At 41.4% G+C, this 24,996-nt stretch overlaps 1 protein-coding gene across 4 annotated transcripts; it reads right to left on the bottom strand.

Annotated features, from left to right (window-relative positions):
• Window positions 1-6,793: 6,793 nt before the first annotated feature.
• Window positions 6,794-23,210, bottom strand: WNT8A (Wnt family member 8A). 4 transcript variants are annotated; one of them, XM_083592967.1, is made up of 6 exons: window positions 23,173-23,210; window positions 15,522-15,555; window positions 15,164-15,302; window positions 13,452-13,577; window positions 12,980-13,122; window positions 6,794-10,070 (listed from the first exon to the last, which is right to left on the bottom strand). In XM_083592967.1, the coding sequence occupies exons 2-6, from the start codon at window positions 15,534-15,536 to the stop codon at window positions 9,501-9,503; spliced, it is 993 nt and encodes a 330-aa protein (XP_083449093.1). In that variant the 5' UTR covers window positions 15,537-15,555; window positions 23,173-23,210; the 3' UTR covers window positions 6,794-9,500. The 4 variants fall into 4 exon arrangements, with proteins under 4 accessions (XP_083449093.1, XP_083449094.1, XP_083449092.1 ...); XM_083592968.1 differs by lacking the exon at window positions 23,173-23,210 and adding an exon at window positions 17,130-17,182; XM_083592966.1 differs by lacking the exon at window positions 23,173-23,210 and adding an exon at window positions 15,672-16,308.
• Between the last annotated feature and the right edge of the window lie 1,786 nt (window positions 23,211-24,996).

Consider the following 24,996-nt stretch of genomic DNA (forward strand, 5'->3'; position numbering starts at 1 on the left):
GGGGAGAGAGAGTTATTTGCCACAATATGTTTACTATTCTGTCCTTAACGGAAGGAGGGAGGAGCAATATAATTTGTATAAGTAAATAAACAGAAGCTAGAAGCTGCATTTATTTGGGCTAGTTGACATTGGTTTATGGATTGTAATAGTTTCTTCTTGCTGGGTGGCATTTGTGTTGGGAGTACAAATGACAGCAATATTTTGAATGCATCTCGTTTCTGTGCTGAGGGCTCTTTGCTCTCTATGTGAGAACATTCCAAGGAACCTTTAGCATATGTATGTGGATAAATCTCCTGCCTGCACCATAAAACATTTTACCATGTACCCAACATAAAACAGTCATTACAGGGAAATGGTAAAGCCACGGAGATTAACACATCCTCTCAATCACACCAGCTATTTTTATAATACCTAATTTAGCAAACGAACTGTGAAAAGCCATAGCCACAAACCGAGCTGCTAAAATGTGGAAGGCCTATTTCTGCTCTTCACAGCACCTGCCTTAAAACTAGTTTTGCAATGTCTCTTTCACTATGGCCACGAATAAAACTAAGCGCAACTGTAGAACAATTTCTGCTGGCATTTTACTAATGTAGTACAGTGCACGCTTATACAGAAATAAGCTACACTGTGTTCATTGGGGCATACCTTCAGGCAAGTATGCATAGGATTGGAGCCAGTTTATGTGGTTACATGGACATTTCAAATTTATAGGCTTGCATTATGCAAAAATGTTGAGGGTCAGCTTATTCTGTTAAAAACCAATTCATTTTCTCTAAGGTGCCCTGATATCCTATGTTTTGTGTGGGAGTGTTTTATTTTAAAAATGCCATGTTCTAGAATTTCAGAATCCCCAAAGAATGTACATGGATGTTCCTTATTCTGAATTGGAATAAATCAAGACTAGGACGGGGCTTGGCTAGAATTCAAAATTTGCATAAGATTTTCACTAATCAATTTGCCATCAAGCTCCGGCTCTCACTTGGTTTTTTTTGTTATCAGATCAGATAATATTTTTGCTCTTCAGATAATATATTTGCTCTTTTTGTTTCTCAGCCAATTTTCTGTCCTCTTGTTGGATTAAGTGTCTTGTAAATATAAAATGTATTACATGTTTAGATAGCAAAGAAAAAAACAGCATTTTATATTCTGTACGAAATAGAATAATAACTATATTCAGATTCTAATACTTGCCTATAACTGCCCTTTCCAAGCTCAGTGCCAATGGACAGCTGCATAACCAGGTCAAGTGCCCAGACCTTGGCACTTATCTTTGTGTCCCTGTTTACTTGAAAGTGGGGTCCACCAATTTCAGTTCAACTTACCAGTACTCTCCTGCAAGTATAAAATGCATCTAATCAAGTGGAATGTAAATGTGTTGCTCTTTAAGGTGCTACAGGACTTCTTGTTTTTTTGCTGTACTACCATGACTCTGAAAGTTGTTCCCATGTAAGGGTTGTTCCCATGGGATGCGGGTGGCACTGTGGGTTAAACCACAGAGCCTAGGGCTTGCCAATCAGAAGGTTGGCGGTTCACATCCCCGCGACGGGGTGAGCTCCCATTGCTCGGTCCCTGCTCCTGCTAACTTAGCAGTGTGATAGCACGTCAAAGTGCAAGTAGATAAATAGGTACCGCTCCAGCGGGAAGGTAAATGGCGTTTCCGTGCACTGCTCTGGTTCGCCAGAAGCGGCTTAGTCATGCTGGCCACATGACCCGGAAGCTGTACGCAGGCTCCCTCGACCAATAAAGCGAGATGAGCGCAACAACCCCAGAGTCGGCCACGACTGGACCTAATGGTCAGGGGTTCCTTTACCTTTAAGGGTTGTTCCCATGTAAGAGTTGTATTGTTCCTGCTGCATGTCACTCTTGTCTTCTGGCGCAATAGATGCTGTTGGCCATTTGCCAGACTCATAAGACAACAGCCAGCCATTGCTCTCCTGTGGAGGAAAGGGAACCGTGGACAAAGCAAATCTGATAAATGTCCGTGTGTCAGGTTGTTGTGAAAAACACAGGAGCAAGGCCATGGAATCTTATTTTTTAATTTGTGTCTGGTAACCCTGCTAATTGGTTAGGTTATTGCAAGCTAATTCATTTCCTAATGAGTTATGCCAAACTAGGGTATCCCATGGTATATTTTCCTCTAGGGTTTTCTATGTAAATATGTGAAAATGGCCAAAAGAGTTTTGACCATGCATGGCTTTGTGTTGCAAATAGTGAACAGGCACCTTACTGCTTGCCTTGAATAGTGCCATCATCTCAAATCTGAAGGAGTGCAAAGGGCTGAGGAAGCAACTTCTCATTTAATTTCCTATGGCACTATGCACATATAAAATGATAGCTCTTCAGGGTCATACATTTAGAATCAGTCTGATAGTTTTCAAGTAATTTATGGTTGTTGTTGCTGCTGCTGCTGTTTATAAAGAAATTAATTTGAATGAAACATATTGCCCATCCTGAGAAGCCTGTTTCTGCACTGTGTGGGTATCAACCAAGCTCTGTTGAAAATAAAGTCTGCATAATGTGTTCCAAATAATGCTAACAGACTGCTAAGAAAACTGGACTCAGTAACAGCTTAGAACAGGCTTCCTTGACCTCGGCCCTCCAGATGTTTTTTGACCTACAACTCCCATGATCCCTAGCTAGCAGGACCAGTGGTCAGGGATGATGGGAATTGTAGTCTCAAAACATTTGGAGGGCTGAGGTTGAGGAAGCCTGGGTTAGAAGAACAATTACAAATACAGTGGTACCTCAGGTTAAGAACTTAATTTGTTCTGGAGGTCCATTCTGAACCTGAAACTGTTCTTAACCTGAGGTAACACTTTAGCTAATGGGGCCTCCTGCTGCCGCTGCTCTCATCCTGTTCTCATCCTGAAGCAAAGTTCTTAACCTGAGGTACTATTTCTGGGTTAGCGGAGTCTGTAACCAGAGGTACCACTGTACTGGACTATTTGCTCACTGCAGAAGTAAACCATGGTTAACACATAAGCATGTGGTTGCTGGGTTTATAGAAGGGGCCACCACCATCAAAACTGCGCCCTCTCTGAACAGGGCTATTGTCTTAAAAAAAACCAAGGAACAGAAATGCCTGGGCTTTCTGCACTCTTTAAGGCTGGCTAGGCCTAGTTCTCACTGAGGGGGTAAGCCTGTGTCCTGAATGTACTTCATGCAGAATAAAGCTTTAGATAGAAAACTAGCATGTGAGGCACTCATCTAACCTAGAGCCCTTCTTGATATTCCACTTTGCAAGGGTGGATGATTTTCCTAATTTGAACGTGGGAGCTTCCCACAGGCAGTGAGTCTGAAGTGGTACAGCCAACCCAGATACAGACTGACTGCCTCAGTGAGAGCTATCCCTTAAAAGAGGATTCTGTGGGAGCAAAGGGAAAATGAAAATTAGAGAGCGCTCAACATCAACAGGTGGAGTACTTTGTATTTTCTGAATCTATCCCAGCTCACGCTCTCTCTCTCTCTCTCTCTCTCTCTCTCTCTCTGGATTATTGCTCTATTTTAAAAACATTGTACCTCCTGATTTTAATCTTTGTCAGTGCTGTCAAAGTTGAGGGAAATTCCATAACCACCACCACCACCCTTATCTTTGGCAATCTCTCCCAGAAGGATGCTGTAAACTAGATTCCTCATTGTTAAGTGACCCTTTATTATTATTATTACTATTACAGGCCAGGAAGTCTTAAGATTTTTGTAGACCTCCTCTAGAATGATTTACGCTATCTTTCTCTTTAAAGTTTCTGGCCTGTATTTGTAAGTTTAGGGAGTTCTGGATAACAGAGGCACAATTTAGTGCTTCCAACTGTCAGAGAAGGAATTATACAGTGATTTGTGATGGTTCTCTGGTGATATAATGAGATAAAGCTACAGTATCTCTCTTGGTCTCTTTCTTGCTCCTGATTAAGTACACTGAAAGGTAGCATACACCCCATCAGCTGATGGCTGCACATTTAAAAGATAGCAGGGGAGATTTACCTTGAATCTGATTTGTTCCTTCCAAACTTTGTCATGTTTGAAATCCGGATTCAAATATTGCTGGCCTGGAGTATTATGTCCATTGTAAATAGGCCCATATTCATTTGCCAGCAGTGCAAATTTCAAGTGCTTTATGTTGTTGAATTAAGCAGGAAAGAATCTTGAAAGAACCGTAGAAAAACTCCTGTATGTTATCTGGTGATGCATAGAAGCAGAGCTTACTTGATGCAAGTTTGGTCCAAAGCCTAGACTGTCCAATAGCATGCAAGACATGTTCACCCATTTCCTCACATTACCCTGCCCCTCTGCCTTCAAGACACACCTATGAAAAGTAAGAAAGAACTAAGAACTAAGAAATTATATCTTACAACATGTGCTTGGGAGTAGGTGTTTGAGGAGGGAGGGACCTGGAATTGACCTTCCTTGCTCTGATGGATGACTTTTATGAGGAGAAGGACAGGAGGACTGTGTCCCTCTTATTCTTACTTGATCTCTCAGCACCTTTTGATATCCTTGACCAAGGTATCCTCCTGAACTTGCTCAAGCCACTGTTTTGTATTAGTTCCAGTCCAGCCCAGAGTCCATTTCAGAGAATAACATTGGGTGATTATAGTTCGGACCCCAGGCAGTTGTGCTGTGGGGAGCCAAGGGGTACTACTGTCCCCAGTGCTATTTATCATCTATATAGAATCATTAGGAGTGGTTATTGGGAGACTTGGGGCAACGTGTCTTCCTTTTGTTGATGATACCTAGCTCTGTTTATCTTTAACGAGTGATCTGGAAGGGGCAGTGCAAACCCTGGCCTGGTGCTTGGATTCATTGGTAGATTAGATTAGAATCCTGACAGGACAGAAGCCTTCTGGGAGTGGGATGGTTCCCAAGCCCCATTAAGTGGTTAATTACCTGGATAGATCTCTCTCACTAAAAGTCCAGGTGCCCTCAGTGGTTAGGAGTGATTTGGCTTATATGACAGCTATGGCCATTTCTTGGACTGGGATAGCCTGACCACTGCTATCCACATGCTGGTAACCTTCAGATTGGCTTACTGCAATCCATTCTATGTAGGGCTGCCATTGAAGTTGACCCAGAAGCTAGAACTAATGCACCCAAATCCCATTCCTCCATCATCTGTTTTCACTGCATATTTTCAAATGCCTCTGAAAGGGACTCTTATATCGCTTTCTTTTAAGTTCAGCTATCTGGTCAACCCTCATCCACATCCTCATTTGAGTTTAATTCTGGGCATCATCAAACTTTTATTGGACTGCTTTGAAAATCCTGCACAGCTGATAATTACCCCCTAGCCACCATTTTGTGTTGTGCACCTGCCTCTGCTCATGCTGGAAAAGAGGCTATCAGAAATGGCAATTACAACCCTCTAACTTTGTAATGTTAAGGGAGGTTTTTCTTTGTTTTGTTTTTTTTTTTGCAAGTTGAAAAGAGCCTCTCACTTTTGTTTCTAAGGCCTCCAGGAATTGATGTGACCCATGGCTTTTCCCAATTTAGTTGTGGTGTGACCGGCTAGTTAAGCTGCATATGAAAAGGTCACTTATTCTCCTCAAGAGAGGAGATGTCAGCTTGAGTGATGGAGAGCCTTTGCATTGGGAGCCATAATATTCACTTCATACAACTGCTAACCCCATGTGGAAATGCAGGAAATGAATGGTGTAAAAATAAATACATTCTTCTGTCTCTATTCTAAGACGGGTAAAAACAACAACGCAACAACCCATCATTAGTGTGTCATTGGCACCAAGGAACAAACCTAGAATGAATATAACAGGATGCTTTGCTGACAGCAGAAATTAATCTTCTGGTGTTTCTTTAGTTAAATTGTGGATTGTTAATCAGGTGTACTTCTGTTTTCCCCAACCAATGGTCCATATAGATGGCTAGGGATATAAGAGAAGAGGCAGCTGCCACGGTACATTCAGCTTGCCTGCCCTTCTTAAGTAAATAGTGGCATTGGTCCCCTATGATCACTTGCAAATATCACAGATATCCTGAGGAAATATTCCTGCAATCACTTTCTCTGATATTAATATAAACCTTTAATTTGCTGTTTGCCCATCTCTGCTCACATGAGTAAGGTGAAAATTTAGGTTTCACCATTGGTTTAACCTTGAAGAGTAATGTAACCTTAACTATATTCTATGATAATTATCCATCTGTTGGTCTTTAAAATTACTTTGGGATAATAACCGCCAGAGGAAATGCAGTTGCATAACACACACATATTCCCAGTCAAACCCAGGAGAGAAGTTGTAATGCTGGGGCTATTCCTGTTCCCACAGTGGCCCTCCTGTCTCCACTTGAATAATGTGGTTACAGGCTCAGCTTGTATCCCTCTCACAATATAGTTCAATTACGACATGCAGCCATTTGGAAGTAAGCAGCATACTTTTTATCATACAGTCTCTGAAGCTTGAAGCATTAGCCACGTCAACATCTGTAACCCTTAGCGTGTACCAAGGGTGATGGTTGATGGAAATGACAACAGAATGCTGAACTCAAAATTGTCGAAAAGCATGTTCCGCTGTCAGAAAAGAAGAAGAGCCTGCTGGATCAGGCCGAAGGCCCATCTTGTCCAGCATCAGGCACCCATTAGTTATTATCCTTTGGAGCCATGTGGTCAGACCTACTTTAAAATATCTGGCATCCCAAGGGGGAAAGTAGGAATTAAGAACTAGCCAAGTTAGCTGTTCTTTGACACAGGTCATCTATCAAATATCTAACATGGCAAATGGCTAACTTTTGTGGGGGGAAATAGCCTCTTGAGGCACCAAAATAATCAGCTGAATCCAGGAAGAGATCTGGAATACACATTTAATCAAGAAGCCAATTTGGCTGAAGCCAGTGTCTCCTCTTGCCCTCCCAGGCATGCATGTCTTCAGGTTGTTTATAGGAGCAAACAGCAGGGAGCCCACAGATACATTCACAACTGCCTCCAAGTTTTCACTTATACTCTCCAGTTCAAAGGGTTAATCTTGTTCCTTAGAATAAAGAATTTTGCAACAAGCCCTGATATTTACCACATCAAACACAATTGGAGCCGGCATTGTTTGAAGAACATTAGACAATAGACAAATTAAAGCGACAAGGGAAATTTACTTTTACTGGGCCAATGTTTGCAATCTAGTATTCTGCCCAATTTATATCCTAAAGAAAAAGGGACTGTTGAGAGTCACTGTCTGGCTTAATTTTGTGGGCTGCTATCCAAGCCATAGCAACCCTCTTCACCCCCGCTTCTTCTTTTTAAGGTAGCATTATTGTGTGTGCATAGGTATATAGCTATCTCCACATGGTACACAGAGAGACTTTAAAAGTAAGCTTTAAGCAGCTTTTTAAAAAAAATCAAAAAGAAAACATTCGGTTTATTTAAAAAAGGGTTTATTGCAAAATAATATGCAAAATAAGCCTCAGCTTCACTTGTCTTATAACAATCACTTCAAAACAGGACATGTTGATCAGCTACCAAAGAGCACCAAATTGATAGCTGCTGAATTTATTGTGATTTTAGGTGGCAAAGGACACCAAAGCACACCATTTCGTCTAGAAATAGAGATTTAAAAGTTCCTTGGTTATCCACTGCAATGACTTTGTGAAAAGTATACTTAAAATGCATAGAAGGTAAAGCATAATATTGTCCACAAAGCCACCCTTGTGGTGGTTGGGGAAAGTAGGTGTATTCTAACGGGGGCGGGGGCGGGGTAATATGGCTTATTTTCAAGTGAGGTGATAAAACTGGATCTTTGCCATACCACTTCAGACCCTGGGTAAGAGCTCCTCTGACTGAACACTTCTCCATACAGAAACACAGCTTGCATACAGAAAACTAGTATTTTGAACGAAGTCTGCATGTGAACCTTTTTCTATGAGATAGTTTTCTGTATGAAATTAATGTTTTTGGTATGAAGAGATATTCTGCCATGTGAGCCTCAGCACCACATGCAGTGTGAAGTGTTTAGCCCAGACATGTATTCCCCCCACCTCCAGCTCAGGGAGAACTATGGACTCTAAATTCCTCACATCAAAAAGTGCATATGTTTCACATTCTAAATATATATATATATTTACATTCGATGCACATGCAGCATTACAAAGAAGCTGCTTCTTTACACTTTCCTGTGAATTCCATTAGATACATTCAAGAATAAACATAGTGTATGTTGTAAGGATTCAGACAACCCATATTTCTCCATCAAGTGTTATTTTGGTGGAATTTGCATGCAACTGGGTTGCCTGAAGGGGTGAGATACATACATCGTATACATGCAATAACTTGCACACGCAAAAACCTACCTTGTTGAAAACACAATGGCCATTAAGTCCCTATTGCTTTAGATCCCACATAACTTAATTCCGTCATGATCTCTTCACATGGTGGGTGTGAAAATCACTGTGCAACAGTTCACACGTTCAGATTTCCATACACACAAGCAGCTGTGCTACTGCAACCACATGAGAAAATATTAATGGGAACCAAGCTGCACACAAGAGAACCATCAGGCATTTCCATAATAATGGCAAATGATTTTCCCTGACTTTGTAAACCGGACCTGGGAAAATTTGTTCTACAAATTTAGCTATGACAATATTGAAATCTGAACTTCATACCTTTGCATTTGGTACTTCTAAAAAGGAAGGCTTTTCAACCAGAAACAGACAATAAAGTGACTACAAGTGCACTTACAGCTAACTAGGAAGCTTTAGAAGTAAACTGGAAAACCTTGGAAGTATGCAATCTAAGCTTAAGGAGCATACAGGTAACTTGCATCTTATGCTTATTTAACTTACACGATCGCAGCTTTGTTTGGGGAGGGAGGGGGATAAATAAATAAATAAATAAATGGAGAGCAGCAGAAACCCACTCTCCATTTATATATTCCCCTCACCCCACCTACGCAAAGCTGTGATCCCCAGCTTTCGGAAGGCAGCGTGAGGGCTCTGGGCTTTAGCTCCCACTGGGCTTTGGGAAGTGGGGGAAGGGCTCTAGGTCCCTGCCAGACCTAGGCGCCACTTTCCCCCTTGGGGGGCCTGGTTCTGGGGGCTCCTAGTTTTATTATTTTTTGCGTATGTGCATGGATTCCTAGAAGGTATGGGATATGTGGCTATCTTATTCCAACAGCCTGTCCCCCTTACAGACCAGAGAAAAGTTAAAACACTCAAAAATCCCAGTTTCCAGCCTGGACCACAGATCCTTATAATATTGGGATGCCTTATAGGGCAGAATATTGCTCTAAATTGTGTGAGAGTAGGGAAATAGGTACCTGAAGCAGAAGTGGCGTGGAGTATATTATTGTGGGGGATGGGGAGCGGCACAAATACGTTAAATGAGTACCAGTTTTGTTCCAAATATTGGTCAAATTGAAGATGTGTCCAGAATAAAGGGGGGGGAGAGACTTGGGTAAGCATGGTCCAAATATATAAAGCTTTTCTGGATACTCCAAGTAAAAAAATACTGTATGCCTGAAATGTGATCTTTTAACAGTTCGCTGGAAGGCTGTCATAGGTAGTAGTTAGACAGCTGCTGATTTGCGTCCTTTGCTTCGCCTCCGAGTGTTATTGGAGGAAGAGCTGTCTTGTCTGGAGCAGTAATGTTTGGTGACTACTTCTTTGCACTGTTCACATTTCACGGTGCAACACCAGATGAACTTGCAGTTGCAGTTGGTGACTGTTTCTGTCTGCCTAGCCTCCGTTTTCAACCCACACTCTGTACAGAGCCTTTTACAGCTCCGCTTCTCCCACTGGGACAGGTTTGTACCGCCTTGCAGGCATTCTCGTCCTTCGGTACCGCGGAGGCCCAAGGTCATGTTTTTGACACAGTAGTCAGAAGAGTCCTCCAAGTAGACAAGTTCACCGGATAGCAGGGTGCTGAAGGTCTCGAGTGTGACACCACGACTGTCTGCACTGTTTGCCGCTCTCATTCTCTTCTTGTCTGTCTCCAGCTTCTGAGCCTGGCGGTATTTGATCTTCAGGTAATTTCCAGTCTCTCGAAAATCTGAAAGCTGCAGCCAACAGGTTTGGATGCTGCAGCTCCCTGAGACCCCGTGACATTTGCAAACCTTCTTCATGGTTGCTTTTACAGCCTTGGGTGAGAGACAGGAGAACAATTAAGAACACCAAGTCTGGAATGAGCCTGAGAAATGTGCCCTCTGTGCCCACCCCCCAGTTCCACACTGATGTAAATTGCAAGGGGCAGAGAGAGGATGTGGGCCATAACATTCAGTGAGACACAGAGAAGAGAAGCACCAGGCAAGGCAGCTGTAATAGTGGCCATCTTCATTTGCCCTTAGTAGGAGAAGCCAACAGGTGTCCTTCGGATGTTGCTGGACTCTAGCTCCCATCATTCCTGGCTGTGGCTGATGGGGAGTCAAAAAGCATCTGGAGGACACCTTATTGCAAGCAAAAGAGGACCCAGTGCAGGTTTTTTCCCCGGGGGTACTCAAGGGTAAAGGTAAAGGTAAAGGGACCCCTGACCATTAGGTCCAGTCGTGACCGACTCTGGGGTTGCGGCGCTCATCTCGCTTTATTGGCCGAGGGAGCCGGCATACAGCTTCCGGGTCATGTGGCCAGCATGACTAAGCTGCTTCTGGCAAACCAGAGCAGCGCACGGAAACGCCGTTTACCTTCCCGCCGGAGCAGTACCTATTTATCTACTTGCACTCTGACGTGCTTTTGAACTGCTACGTTGTCAGGAGCAGGGACCAAGCAACGGGAGCTCACCCCATGGCGGGGATTCGAACCACCAGCCTACTGATCGGCAAGCCCTAGGCTCTGTGGTTTAACCCACACACAGGTTTAGCACCACACACAGTATCAAAACCTCTTTTTTGTTATTAAAAAGTGTAGCACTTTAAGAACTTCATAGTGAGTACCAGTACCTATTTTTCTAGAAAAAAAGCACTGCTCACACTTTAAAAAGTTGTGTAGGAGAGGGAATTTAGGCAGGTATAAAGTGCATGATAAACAGCAACTGTCTTCCTTCCCATCAGGGCTTAATTTACCCAGAATGCCCCTAGACCCCAATATAGTAGTAATTATGGGGAAATTAAGTTAATAGCACCTGCAGCCTGAGCAAAATGTGCTTCCATTTATAGCCCTGGGTTTAGCACCATGCCATTAAAAGCTTTTTAATATTTATTTCTTAATAAAGGAAGCTGGTGACCGGTGATAACCTTGTTGGGCTCACCATGATGCATGCGAACACCGGTCCTTGGTGATCGATATTTGGAATAATGCTATCAGAAGCTTCCCTACATCTTAAAAGTTATCAACTCTCATTCAGTATTTATTTTCCAGAAGCTAAATTTCCTAATTATGTGGAGTTGTTTTAGATGGAAGCAGCATGCCATCCAATCCAATGCATGTTTCTCAAAAATCATTCCTCTGTGTTCAGTGGGGCTTGCTCCCCAGTAGGCATAGAATTGCAGCTTGAATTTTCAGTCCAGAAGATACTCAAGACTGGCATGTTTCTATCAGGAATGTATAGGATGCTAGTCCTTTGCCTAAGAGGTTAATCTTCATTGCACCCAAAAATGTGCTTAACAGAACAAACTGTTTAAAGTCATGTTATATATAAACAGAGATTAAACCAGAAATTTGCTTCTTTCAAATTTCAGTTGCATCACACTAATCAAACAGAACTGATCACCCTTGTGTAAAAACATTCACTTGTTTTGAAACAGAGTGAGGAGGAGTCATGATGAGACTTGTTCAAGCCACTAGGTTGAACCACGACCAGAGAGCCTAGAACAGAAAACTGATCCACCTAACAGAGAACAGGCAACAATTTTGCTCAGCTGATTACGGGTCTGGTAGCCATATGGATAGAAGCAAAGTGTATATTTTTGTTTTTTGTGTCTGAGAACACAAACCTAGATGGGGTTGCTTGTCTCCTGAAGGAGCAGTTTCAGGGTGCTTCTGTATCCAGCTCTGTCGCTGGAGGCTCAGGTAGCCTCTGTGGCTACAAGTGCCTTTTACCAACTGCAGCTGGTTCGACAGCTATGGCCATTCTTGGACCAGGAAAGCCTTGCCACAATAGTTCATGCACTGGTTACTTCAATGCACTCTACTGCATTACTGCAATGCACTCTATGTGGGGCTCCCCTCGTGCTTAATCTGGAATCTGCTGTTAGTGCAGAATGAGAGTACCCCTAAACATTTTTTTAAGGAAAAAAACCCCACTGCTCTTGGTATATAAAACTCTTAACAACTTGGAACCAGATCACTTTACCATACCTATGCCATACCTCGACCGCTTCAGCCAAATTGGCACTACTACAGGCGCCACATAATACCCGTTCCACATTTGTAAGAACTTGACTGCTCGGTGTGGCAGCACCTACAGTGTGGAACTCCCTGCCTATTGAGACCTGTACTCTTTTCGGTGCTTGCTAAAAACATTCCTATTTAGACAAACCAATCGAGATGCTTAGAAAACGAGGTGATTTTAATCTGTTTTAGCATTTTAACTTTGGTATATTTTAAAGTAGGGTTGTACATTTTTCCTGATTTTACTCTCTCTAGTTTTTGTCAACTGCTCTAAGGGTGTGTGTGTTTTTTACAATCAAGAGGTCTATAAATTTTATGAAATAAATAAATACATTTTTACTGCTATTTTCTTGTTTTGTTGCAACCGAATACAAATGAATACAATTGTAAGGGGTTTTTTGTTTTGTTTTTAAAGTAACCCACTGAAGTGGTAGTTTCTCCATCCTGCTTAAAACAATTAGGTATGCCCCATCTCTATTTCAGAAAATAAGAAGCAGGTAAAATTAATCAGGAATTCACCCTGAGGGCCTGATAAGGTGACTCTGCCCGCATTCAATGTTGAGCAACCCTTATTTCCAGTCAGTCCATGAAATCAGTGAGTCAGTCAGCTTATTCAGAAAAGGACAGCCTGAAGGGGCGACTCTCAGGTCACTCTTCTCTTTGGCCATTTACACATTCTAAAAGAAGTATTTTTCAAATGAAGACTACATATTTTCTCACTTACCAGTCTCCCTGCCTCATTATTGTGCAAATTCATTGAAGCTCTGGTATCATGCGCTGTCTCCAAAGCATCCACAAATTTTTTGGCGATTCTTTCACCAAATTCTACATTGTCACTGCAGCCTCCCCAAACCCATCCTTTTCCACCTGGGGGGACAAAAATAACAATTTGCAAACTGTTCTGGTATGAATCTTCCAACAGAAATGGGTTTGAGCACATGGAGGTATCACAAAAGAAACAGGGAAAGGGGTAGTAGCCAGGTTTGGACCGGAATGAAAGTAGGGGCTAAGAAATATAATTTAATTATAATTTAGTTTGAATTGTATCTTTCATGCTAGTGGGAAGCCAGACTTAGCAACCAAAAACAGCTGGCACAAAGCGTGGAGATGGAGATTCTGCCACCTAGAAGTGTGAAAAGCAAAGCAATACGTAATGAACTCATACCAGAATTATGCCCACCAAGATGAGGTCTCACCTGCATGTCCCTTTCTTGAGTTATCGCAGCCACAGTTTTCAAATTCTCCCATGCTGCAGTTCCTGGTAAGAGTGTACATTACGCCAGCTGAGCTAATGGCATGGACAAAAGACGTCTCCCTGGTAGCTGAAAGAAGGACCAGTCAGCATCAGGAGAAAAGAAAAGAAAAGGTCAAAATTGTCCCCTACATTTCTTCTTCTACTCTTTCCTGGTCTCTAGATCCCTTTTATAAATCCACTATAACATGAGCATTGATATATAATACTTGGAACTAAGCATTAGGTCAGGTTTTATTTTTCTGCACTAAACATGGTCTGTGTATCACTAGCATCAGAGCATTATGGAATATATACAATCATTTAACACAGAAACAAAAAAGTCTATGATCACAACTTTTATATCCCAGCTATTGGGCTGGTAAACTATCTTGCTTTAGAGTCATATCATACAAAGTTGGCATGCCTGTTTGGTGAAAGTACAGAGAAGGTACTGTTCTAAAAGCTCTTGGGAAATAAAGCTGCTGCTGCTAATATTTATTTATTTTGCAGGTTTATATACCGCTTTATAGTTAAAAGCTACAGAAGCAGTGTGCAATACGATAAAATACCAAAGATACAGACTCAAACGAAAAACAATAAAACCATTCTTAAACAAAAATGTAGCCACCTAAATATGAAGATACAGTACTAGGCACTTCAGCTGGTAATTATTTTCAGAAAGCTGGAGCTGAAACACCATATACTCTATTTCTTATAAAAACTAAGGGTACCTCTGGAGCATTTGGTACTCGCAGCAGTTCACTTATTCTTGTATTACTGTTGAAGCTTCAATCCTATACCTTCTTATCTTGGAGTACATCTCATTGAATTCAATGGGATGTACTTCTGAGTAGACTGGCACAGAATTGCACCCATCCATTTAATGTATTATTGAATTTATATCCCACCAACCCCCCTAAAGAAGTCCAGGACGGCAAACACATGGGCCTTAAAACAGTATTATAAAATGAAATAACAATAAATAATAAAATATCAGAAATTCTCTAAAAACACAGCAGTTTTTGTTTTGTTTGTTTAGCTCTTCTTATTCTGGAGATGGATTCCTTCCATTTGCATTTTGTAAGATAGTTTGACTTTTTTTTCCAAACAAGATAAATAGGAAGAGAGATTGTAGCTTTAAAATAAATAGATATGTTCTTGGGTAAATCCAATGTTATTTTTTGAGGGGGAGAAGTCTCTCGGGGAAAAAGTACCCCCTGCTCTGGAAGCACTTTCCCTGTTCTTCAGTGGTGATGGAAATGAGAGCCAGGTTGGTGGACTGTGAGGCAAGAGCTGAAGAAACTTTGCTTCCAATTTCCACTCAGCCACGAATCTCACTAGGTGACCTTTGGCCAGTTGCTCACTTTCAGCCTTACCTACCTCACAAGGTTGTTGTTGTTGTGAAAGGTAAAAGGAGTGCAAAAGAACTTTGTGCCCCAGCCTTAGCTTCTTAGAAGAAGGGTGGGATGAGACGCAATAAATGATAACTTATTCATTTAAAAAAAAAAAAACTCTGAGTGTGTTCCAAAAGCATTTTCGTTTGTTCATTTCTTCACACATTCCAGGATCAAAGCCTGACATTGCCAAGAAGCCCACATTTCCTCATTAGAAGTTGCCCACCACAGAACCCAGACAGACCTGTCTGTAGGAAAGGACATGCAGAAATCCACTTACCACTTCTCAGCTTATTGTGAGTGGAGAGTTGCAGGGTGCTCTCAGGACAATTCCAACGTTCCCAGGCAAACTGGTACTTACATTCTTCAATTCCACGTAGGGCACCAGCAGCCACACTGGACGAATATGTCAAATATGCCTTTAACAGACAAAAAAAGGGGTGACGTGAGGTGTTTATTTTTTCTCTCTCAACCCCCCCCCCCAAACATCCTTGAAACAGCCAGTTTCTATCCAGTTCCCCTCCATTCTGCACCAGGAATTGTAGCTTTGTATCAGCAGATGTGGTTACTTCATTCAAGCTGACTAGGTTGAAAGCTATTTTAACTCACAATATTGAAAAGGGGTGGGTAGGAATTACCTGGGTTCCTGACATCAAAAAGTTGTTCACGGACCTGAAGGAGGGAAAGAGAGAAAAACAACAATAAAACACCTCATTGAACAAAATTTTAAGCCATCCTTTTTGAAGTGGGTGGCAACCACCGAGTAGCAGTGAGGCTTGAACTCCTACCATGCTGATATCCTGAAGATCTCTCCGTAAATTCCAATAACAGTAAGGATGGCAAAGGTGCCCCTCTTCATGGTGACTCTGTATTCCACTAGCAGATCCAAAAGCTTTCCCCCCCAGACAACATAGACTTTTTCTAGATAGGAGCGGGGAGGAGGACACACAGCTAAGATCCTTTTTTTCTATGCCAAATGAGAGATAATCCAGAATAAAGAAAGTTACAGCAACCAAAATCCGAAGTTATTTATAAGCTGAGCTCCTGAAGGGCGTCTATTTGCTGCCCAATGATAAAAGAGCTTCTGATCCAATGGTTGAAAAGATAGCAAAGGAACCGCCTGATGGTGCACTTCAAAAGGCCGGGAGGCAGTTGCCATCTGAATCTCTGTAGTGATTCTGAAGAAGGGCAAACTTGCCTAACAATAGAGAACTTTTAATTCAATTAAGGGGGCTTTTGACTTTAGCTGAAGTGCACTTGCTTTCTCTTTTAAAACAAACAAACACCTCCCCTTCCTTAGCCAAGGTCTCTCACCACCATCTCTTCTGCCATTCCCCCAAAATCAGGATCTATTATTTTATTTTTATTTTTTCTCTCTCTGGGGGAAAAATGGCTACAATGCTTGATGATTCCAATGAAGTCCCAATAGCCATTGCAGGAGCCATCCCACAGTTAATGTGCTGTGGATTTGGCCATAGACTTGAGGTTTCAGCTAGGATTTTTTTAAAAAAAAACCCCAAAAACAAGCAGCAGCAGATTCTAAGGCTTAGAACATTCAAAAGTATCAGTACCAGCTTTGGCCAGGCACTTTGGCAATCCTGCTTTTACCCAATTAGTTTCTCCTCAGCATGCAGTAGCTTAAGGCAACAAGTTCCTTCCAGAAAATAAAAGCTGGTGATTGTACTTTTTTGCACAAGAGCCCATCCGTTCTTTATAACTTGACTTTGGACAAGCAGAATAGAGACCCTGGCAATTTCGGGGAATCTTCCCTTGCATACAAACATCTAAAGCAGAAGTGACTAGGAATTGTCAATGGACTTTTCTCTAGCATATGCAAAAGGAAAGTATTTATTAAGCTCATCATGCAATAGATTAGCTTTCCAGCTGCCACAGAACACTGCCTTCTGGGCCTATGGAAAGCTGTGAGTGGGAGCATCATTTGGCATTGGGGGGAAAATTCATTTTAGAGTAGAAGCCTATGCATGTTTGCTCAGAAGCAAGTGTTCCTTTGTTCAGTGGATCTAACTCCTGAAAGACTATTTAGTGAAAAGCTTAGCGACAATCTGCTTTTCTGAGTATTTTGCAGGATAAATCCCGTTTTTGGCTCCCTATGCCAGTATAACTATGATAAAGTTCACCTCTGTTCTTAAGTTTCCATCAGACATGATTTGTATGAGACACAATGCCCATCCTATAGTTAGGGCAATATTCATTTGATTTCTAAAAACAATTAATATTTCACTCACCTGTTTATTTTCTTAATCACTCTGTGAGGCAGATGACTTTAATTCCCACTTTATGGATGAAAAAATGATACCGGTAATTATTTTTCCAAGATCACTAACTGAGCTAATGACAGCTGGGATATGAACCCAGGACTAGTACCACTTGGCTGAACTCCTAAAACAATTTACTCTGGAATAACATAACCAAACTCCATTAAATAACTCCAGAAAAAGTGGTTCAAGTATCTGCAATTAAACTTGTTCTCAAGGAATCTCTCTGCAAAAAAAAAAAAAGTACAACTTTTGTGAAACAGAAGACACCACTTCTCATAATATGAAACCAGCCATGAAGTTCACTGGGTGACCTTGGGCCAGTCAGTATCTCTCATTTTAACCTACCTCACAGGATTGTTGTGAGGTAAAATGGGAAGGAGGGGAACTATGTATACCACATTGACCTTCTTGGAGGAAAGGTGGGATATAAATATGAAAACATACATATACACATACACAGAGTGTAAAATTCCTTGCCTATGAAACAAGGCATCACTGAAACATTTCACCAGATGTTTTGGTAGCCAGTTCCATATTGCAGCATAAGCCACATGGCCAGGGCAGGCCCAGGGCTCCTTCCCTCTGAAAGACAATTTCCCCTTGACTCCAAGTTTATTAGCAAGCAATAGAAGGAACTTATCATCACCCAAGATCATGTGAAAGGGAAACCTGGAGCCAGTCTGGCAAAGCTGCAAACAAACATTTGCAACCAGAGGATTAAAACAGTGGGCTAGTGAGAATGTAATGAATGCAAAATACCTCTTAATGAGCCCAGAGCTTTCACAGAGTGAATGTATTCCTGCAGGGAAGACAAAACTCTGGCTGGAGTCACTCTCTTAATCATTAACATCCTGGGAAGATAGCTCTCCTTCCAGAGAGCCCGGGAAAGGGCCTGTTTATAATAAAGTGCTTGATGGGAACATGGCTGGCGAACCTGAAGAGGGTTTTCGCATAAAAGTCATTATTTAGCACCTTCAAAAAAAAAATCGTTTTAAAAGTCTGAAATCCTTATCTATCTAATCTTTATGCTCTGTTTGTGTTCATCCATTGCATTTTGCCAAAAACAATTACCTAATCACTAAGTACTTGAATAGTAAATTGTGTCAGAAATTCATAGCTGCAGGCGCATTCTGATAATATATCTTTATGAAGACTTAAGACTTCTAAATTAGGTGTCTAGGAAGTTTCTGTAGATAAATCCAGACCCATTGGATCATCTATCTTAGTACTCAGTCTCAGTCTACATCAAGGGTTGAGAACTTATGACCCTCGATATGTTGCTGGACTCCATTTCCCATCAGGCACATCCACCGAGGCCATTGTGGTACCCAGCATCAGAAGGGCCACATGTTCAACTGAATATTCCTGCATTGCAGGGGGTTGGACTAGATGATCCTCAGGGTCCCTTCCAACTCTACAATTCTATGATTCTCCAGTGCTGTGTAAGAATCTGAACCCAGGAATTCAAGGAAGCTCAGCATGTTCGGGTCTCATCAGTACCTGGATGGTTGACCACCAGGAAACACCATGTATGCTGCCTAGATTTCCATTGCAGAAGAAAGGCGATATATAAACAGTAATAAACTGAGAAGACTAGCAATAATGCCGACATTCTTCATAGCCTGAAGCAAGGTAAGTTTTGCAGAGTGTCAGATATCATTGGAAACCCATCAGTCCTGGTTGCATTTCATAGACTGTTCAACATCAGTTAGACACTTTCAGTGGAATGTAGCTGACTCCTCTGATAAAAATGTTAACTGTTTTTGGTAAATTAATCTAGTTGCAATCTGGGCTTTTCACAGCCCTGCGGTGATGAAGTGATTAGCAGCAATGGGAAGCCCTTGGAGGGAAAGGATAGTTTGTTTTTGGTAGTGAAGAGGGAGCCCACCTCTCATTCTCACAATGTTGTTGGGCAATGCAGTGAGTTGCTTTTCCTACCATGGAGGGAAATAGTGGAGGCTTCAACTGTTGAATTTCTTCCTGTGGTGCAGCACTGAAAAAGCAGAAGTTCTCTGCCAGGGAAAAGGTGGCAAGAGGATTATGAAATTGTCTTCTTAACAGGGCAAACCTAACCCTATATCTACTGAAGATCTACTGAAAAGCAGCCTACTGACTAGGACAGGGGTAGAGAACCTGAGGCCCTCCTGATGTAGCTGAACTACAGCTCCCATAATCCCATAATCCCTGACCATTGCCCATGCTGGATAGGGTTGATTGAAAGTGGAGTCCAACAACACCTGGAGGACCACAGGTTCCTCATCCTTTGACTAGGATGATAATGGTATTGTTCTAAGTCAAATGAAACCTCCACATTTGGCGGGCCACATGTTCCGCACTCCCACTTTAGAGTCCCCAACAATACAATAAAAATCAATAAAAGTCAATAAAAAGTGGTGAAAGTATAACAGCAGTCAGGAGTTGGGACATACTAAGTTTTACAGGGTAGTCCCCTGTACTGTATTGCCTAAATGCAAAAATATAACAGAGATCTTTCTCCTTACCTGCACCTTGAATTTGAGGTTATAAGGAATTGTTATATGCAGCTATACTGTTTAGTTGTGTTCATGTTGTACTGTATATGCTATTTTGGAATATTAATTGTTTCCTATAATCAAACGATTTTAAAAACTATATAAAAAAAGAAAAAATGATGAAACTACATGCAGCCATGAGAAACCTCATTCTATCAAGGTTTACTCATAAAATCAAAATAATTCCAATAGGAGCTACTCTCAGATAAGTGTGTCCAAGGTGGCAGTTTCACTGTGTCAGGGATATACGGTTGGGATAGTTGGCAGAAACTGAATAGAATGATGGTTACAACTATTCCGCTATGGCGCAAATGTGTGAAAAGTGGAGATGAACATTTGAAAATTAGAGAGAGAGAGAGGGAACGCCTCCAAAAAATCCAACTTTTGCTCCCTTGCCCAGGCATCAGATCGTACATTGCAAAGCTCCGCAATAACAACAACACCTGTGTAATTAGAAAGACTCTCCCCTTCCGTGAAGACATATAACAAGGCCTTTTTTTATTGTGTTCATCTGCATTGCTCTCCATGGGAGGCCAGAATACATCCCCTATGTGTGATGCCATATACTTTCTTTGTACTGTATACAGAAACTCACAACCGGGTGGGGGAGGTTTCTTGGATGACTCATTTCCCTGCACTGTTTTGTTTTCAACTTAACCACTTGTAGTCACATATAATTGGAGATGGCTATCTGAAGACATTCAAGAGCAACGTGCTATCTTCCCATTTAAAGGCACTAAATATGTGTTCCCATATCCACTTACCTGAGAGGAGTCCCTGCTGAACTCAGTGGGGCTTCCTTCTTGGTAGATATTATAGAATTGCACTGTAATCAACCCTACATTCAGTACTATCATTTTAACATTATCCATTGTTTTTTTTTGTGTGTGTATATATATATATATATATATATATATATATATATATATATATATAGTTTGTTCACAAAATATAGTGGTGAGGTGTAATTAATTTTATTAATGATGTGTAATTATATGGACCCTGAAGACCACCAGCTTGAAACACATGTTGGAAACCTAATTTTACATAAATAGTGAGCATTATACCTGCTCTCCTCCCCGCCCCCCTTCCTGTAGACTTTTGCCACAGTGAACATTTCCTTCTCAATTAGTATGATGCTTCTTTGGACTGAGAGATTCCCGCTGGATGTTTATAGATGAAATTGCTTTGTTGAATAGGGTATTTAAACACAACTTGTTAGTAGACAATCTCATGAATGGAATCCCTCCACACCCAAGCCTCAGAGGATGCAAGACAGGGGCAAGGTGGTCCTCCAGATATTCTTAGATTCTATCACACTTGCCAGCATGACCAATTACTGGGGATGATAGGAACTGTAGTTCAATATTGAAGGAGGGCCACAGGCCCTCCACCCTGATCTAGAAGTAAGGTGTGCAAATATGTGGCATGAAATATTTCACCCATCTCCTATCAGAATATATATCTAGTTCAAAACATTATGTCAAAACAGAGTTCAAAACAATCATTGGAACTTTCAAATATCTTTCCAAAGGCTGGACTTCTGATCTGAGAAATTTGCATCCACTCCCAATGTATTTTCCTGTGATTAATTTATTGGCACCAGGACATCCAGATTCCAGGTGTTTACAGATGCTGTGTATTTAGAATGACTGCTGACTCCTATGTTACTGCTCTCTTGCAGTCCAAATAGCAGACCTGGTACTAGTAGGGTTGTTGCAGATGGCACAAACAGCAACTGCAGCTCAAGGCTATAATACCGGTTGAGGTACTTGAGATATCTTTATCTCTCCTATCCCAGTTTATAATACTACAGTGTTAAATCAATTGGAAGGGAAGTTACTTCTTAGATGCAGAGTTTGGGAGAGCTGGCAAGGCTAATAGGGCAGGTGGAAGTCTTACTGTCTCCTTTCTAACAAGTATCCTTCAAATCTCCCATACATCATATGCAAAAAATTGAAACTGAATGTGTCTTTCTCCACAATTATACCTGCTGTACAATGAAATGCCTTTAGTTCTGTGACCATGAGTAACACATGACTTATCTTTGTTTGTCCCAGCAGTCTCAGGTCCCCAAAGAAGCTTTCTATAGAAATGTTATCAGCAGGAATTTGCAGCTTTGGGCTGAACCTTTGGGGATGGACTGAAGCTTTATGATAAGACGTATCTAGTGTGCAAATTGAATTATGTTAAACATTCATCATAGTAGGGCGTCTGATAGGTGGCAGTCTATAGCCTAGGGTCAGATAGCCATCAACCTAGGTAACGTTAGCAGGACACTACTAACATTAAACCCAAGAATGTTATTGTTTTAGACAATGTGAAGGACACCCCCTTTATTACAAAAAAAAACACCTGACCAACTGACTGGCAGATATCCCCTTTATGCTTTTCCAAAATGGACATCCTCTCTTTTCTGGAGAAGGTTGCAATAAGCAGATAAGTGGCCTAACTGATAAAATCTGGGCACATTCCTCTGCAATGCTGCTACCCCAGTGACTTCTGTGTGAAATTCCTTGTGAAAATTATATGCACCATATTTACCAAATTCCTTCAGCAGCAGTGATGGCTAACCAGAAGCCCAGCTGCTAATCAGCCCCATCACTCACTTCTTCTTTTTTTATAGATCCCCCTAACCCCCACCAATTTTGTTAGTGACAGACACAAAAAAGTAGACACAGTCCAACACCCTGATGATGTAAATTGCCTCCCTCCTCCCTCATCAATCAATCTGATGAGTGAGGAGAAGGCGATTTGTATTACAATTAGCATAGTGGAGATGGACTCAGCCTAGAGACTTAAACCTCTCCATGGAGTTCAGCCCTATGAAGGCAAGGGAACAAATTGCCCCTCCCATGTCATCAGATGGATTATTTGATAAGTAGGGAAGGGGCAATACTGATCTGCACAGACCATCTGAGGAAGAGTGGTTGTGTGTCTAAGACTGAAATTTATATTCTCCTAACTTGAGAACAGCCTTAATTTATAGATGATTTTCAGGAAAGGGTGCAGAAGTGTGTTGATAACCATCCTAGTGGTGTAGTAATAAAACTACTAGAACATTTGCAAAAATATTAAGCAGGTATAGTTTCAAATTGGATGGGGAACCATATGTTGAGATTCCTGCATTGGAGGGGGTTGGACCATGGGCATAGCCAGGATTTTTGTTAGGGGGGCAGGACTTTTGGGGGGCAGAACATGTGATTGGTCAGTTAGTTAAGTATTTCTATTGTTTTACTTGATCGGGGGGGAGCTGCCCCCCTGCCCCCCCGACTACGCCCACGGGTTGGACCAGATGACCCTCGGGATCCCTTCTAACGCTACAATTCTATGATTCTAATATTATCTCCTTGAAATTAATCAATAAGGTTAATATTTTATTTTTTTACAAAAGCTTGACCTTTTAAAAAGTATTCCCCCCCAAAGAGAAATTCAAAAGTGAAGTGTGACATTACTCTTACTTCCTGCCATCAACTTACCTTCATCTTTTATAATATGCAGAAAGCCCTGGTTAGAGAACCAAATGAAAAAAGCCGTCCCAGTTATTTTGTATGCCTTCGTGACATGACTCTGTTTGACCATCACTACATCTTGGAAGTGGAAGTAACCTATGAATCAGTATAATAACAGGTAGAATCCATTACGTACTCCCATTTCTTGCAGCAGAGCAGAGGTGGAACACATTTTCCTTGCTTCCACATGATTGCATCCTGAATTTGCATCCCACCCCCCGCTGCCCCTGCCTAGATGTGTGGAGGTCCTTCCATAGTCTAGTCAAGAGCTACCTGTTCTCCCAAGCTTTTGGAAGAGTTCTCTAGCCTCTCTTTTGATTAACCCTGTTTTGCACTGCTTATACTGCATGATCTGATTTTAAACTGTTCTTGGTTTCAATTCATATTTTTCTTATTACTGGAAACTGCTTTTGGGGACTCCTAGTGAAAAGCAGTCTAAAAGTCTTCTACTTAAACTAAAATAAACAAATGTTTGAACCCAACCTCTTGGCACTGGAGTAAAACTAAACACGAAGCAGCACGATCCTGTGATTGTCTGTTCCGAAGCAAGTCCCCTTGTGTTTCATAACTCCTGTGTAAAAGTGCACGGGACTGCAGCAGTATAATAAGAACACACATATTCTAGAATGGTTTTCCACTTTCACAGAGCACCAGACTTAATTTTTGTGCATAGAAGCCTTGTTTGTGACAGTTTATGGGGTGGGGGGAGGGATGCTACTGTTGCTATGAGCTTGTGTGAGTACCGGAAGTTGAGTGGGCTTTTCAGCATGGCAGTAACTTTATACTTAATAATGCTTGCTTTAAAAAGTGAACGTAATGACATTGGCCCCCTCAATACTTCGCCAAAAATGTACTGCCTAAATCCAGTCCTAGGACTCAGCTATACAGCTGCAAATAAGTGTGTTTTAAGTGCAATATACAATGTGACACTAGATAGGGATTGTGAGCCTTATGGAAAACTCAATTCATTTTTTAAAATGCTGTTTTAAAAAAAATTCAGTTTTTATATGTGTGTAGATTCCACCCTAGATGAAGTGTATCTTTGGAACATAGGAAGTTAAGTTAGACCACTTATCTATCTAGCTCAGTAGTGTCTATACAACTTGGCATTTATTTATTAAATTTCCATAAAGCCCTTCATCTAAGGATCATAGAGCAGTTTACAACATAAGCACACACACACACAAATCAGGTAGCAGCCTGATTCAAGGTGGCTTGAAATAGCAGCACTGCCACTATGCAAATATATGGTAAAAGTTTTAACTTTAAAAAGTCTGTAAACTTGTGTTTAGGTTAAAACTTGGTACTGGATCTGAAAAAGTTAAAGTTACCAGGTACACTGTGTGGTAGTGGCTTCCCAAAGTTTTAAACTTGGATCTTTCCCAGCCATGCTTCTAGATGCCAGGGATTAATCCTGGGGCATTCTGCAAGCAAAGCAGTTGCTCTTGAGCTATGTGCAGATGAATCATTGCTGTTGCATTTTAAACAGAATGTGTAAAGAACCCTGGAATTCCACGTCCACATGGCACAAGTTAGGCCAAGGAATGTATGTGGCTTATTTTAACTGTTTTACAGATAATAATATTTAATTTTTAAGTGGCTTGTGCTTTCTAGATTCTATGCATGCATGCTCTCTCTCTCTCTCTCTCTCTCTCTCTCTCTCTCTCTCTCTCTCTCTCTCTTCTTAGTAAAGAAAGGTCACAATCTGCCAGCCAGAAGTTTTTGGCCACCAGGCCTTATTCTCCACCCCATAGAAGAATCCAATCTCCACTCCAGGTTTGGAAACAGTAT

Source organism: Podarcis filfolensis (genome assembly GCF_964270895.1).
Source record: "Podarcis filfolensis genome assembly, chromosome: 2".
Taxonomy (NCBI): domain Eukaryota; kingdom Metazoa; phylum Chordata; class Lepidosauria; order Squamata; family Lacertidae; genus Podarcis; species Podarcis filfolensis.

What these genes read in the sequence shown, in the direction of transcription:
- WNT8A (XM_083592965.1), bottom strand. Translation starts at nt 15,674, where the DNA reads ATGGTAGGAGTTCAAGCCTCACTGCTACTCGGTGGTTGCCACCCACTT. An exon ending in TTTTGATGTCAGGAACCCAG is followed by an intron (nt 15,303 to 15,521) that starts GTAATTCCTACC and finishes TGTCTGTTAAAG; the next exon opens with GCATATTTGACATATTCGTC. An exon ending in CTCAAGAAAGGGACATGCAG is followed by an intron (nt 13,123 to 13,451) that starts GTGAGACCTCAT and finishes TTGTCCCCCCAG; the next exon opens with GTGGAAAAGGATGGGTTTGG.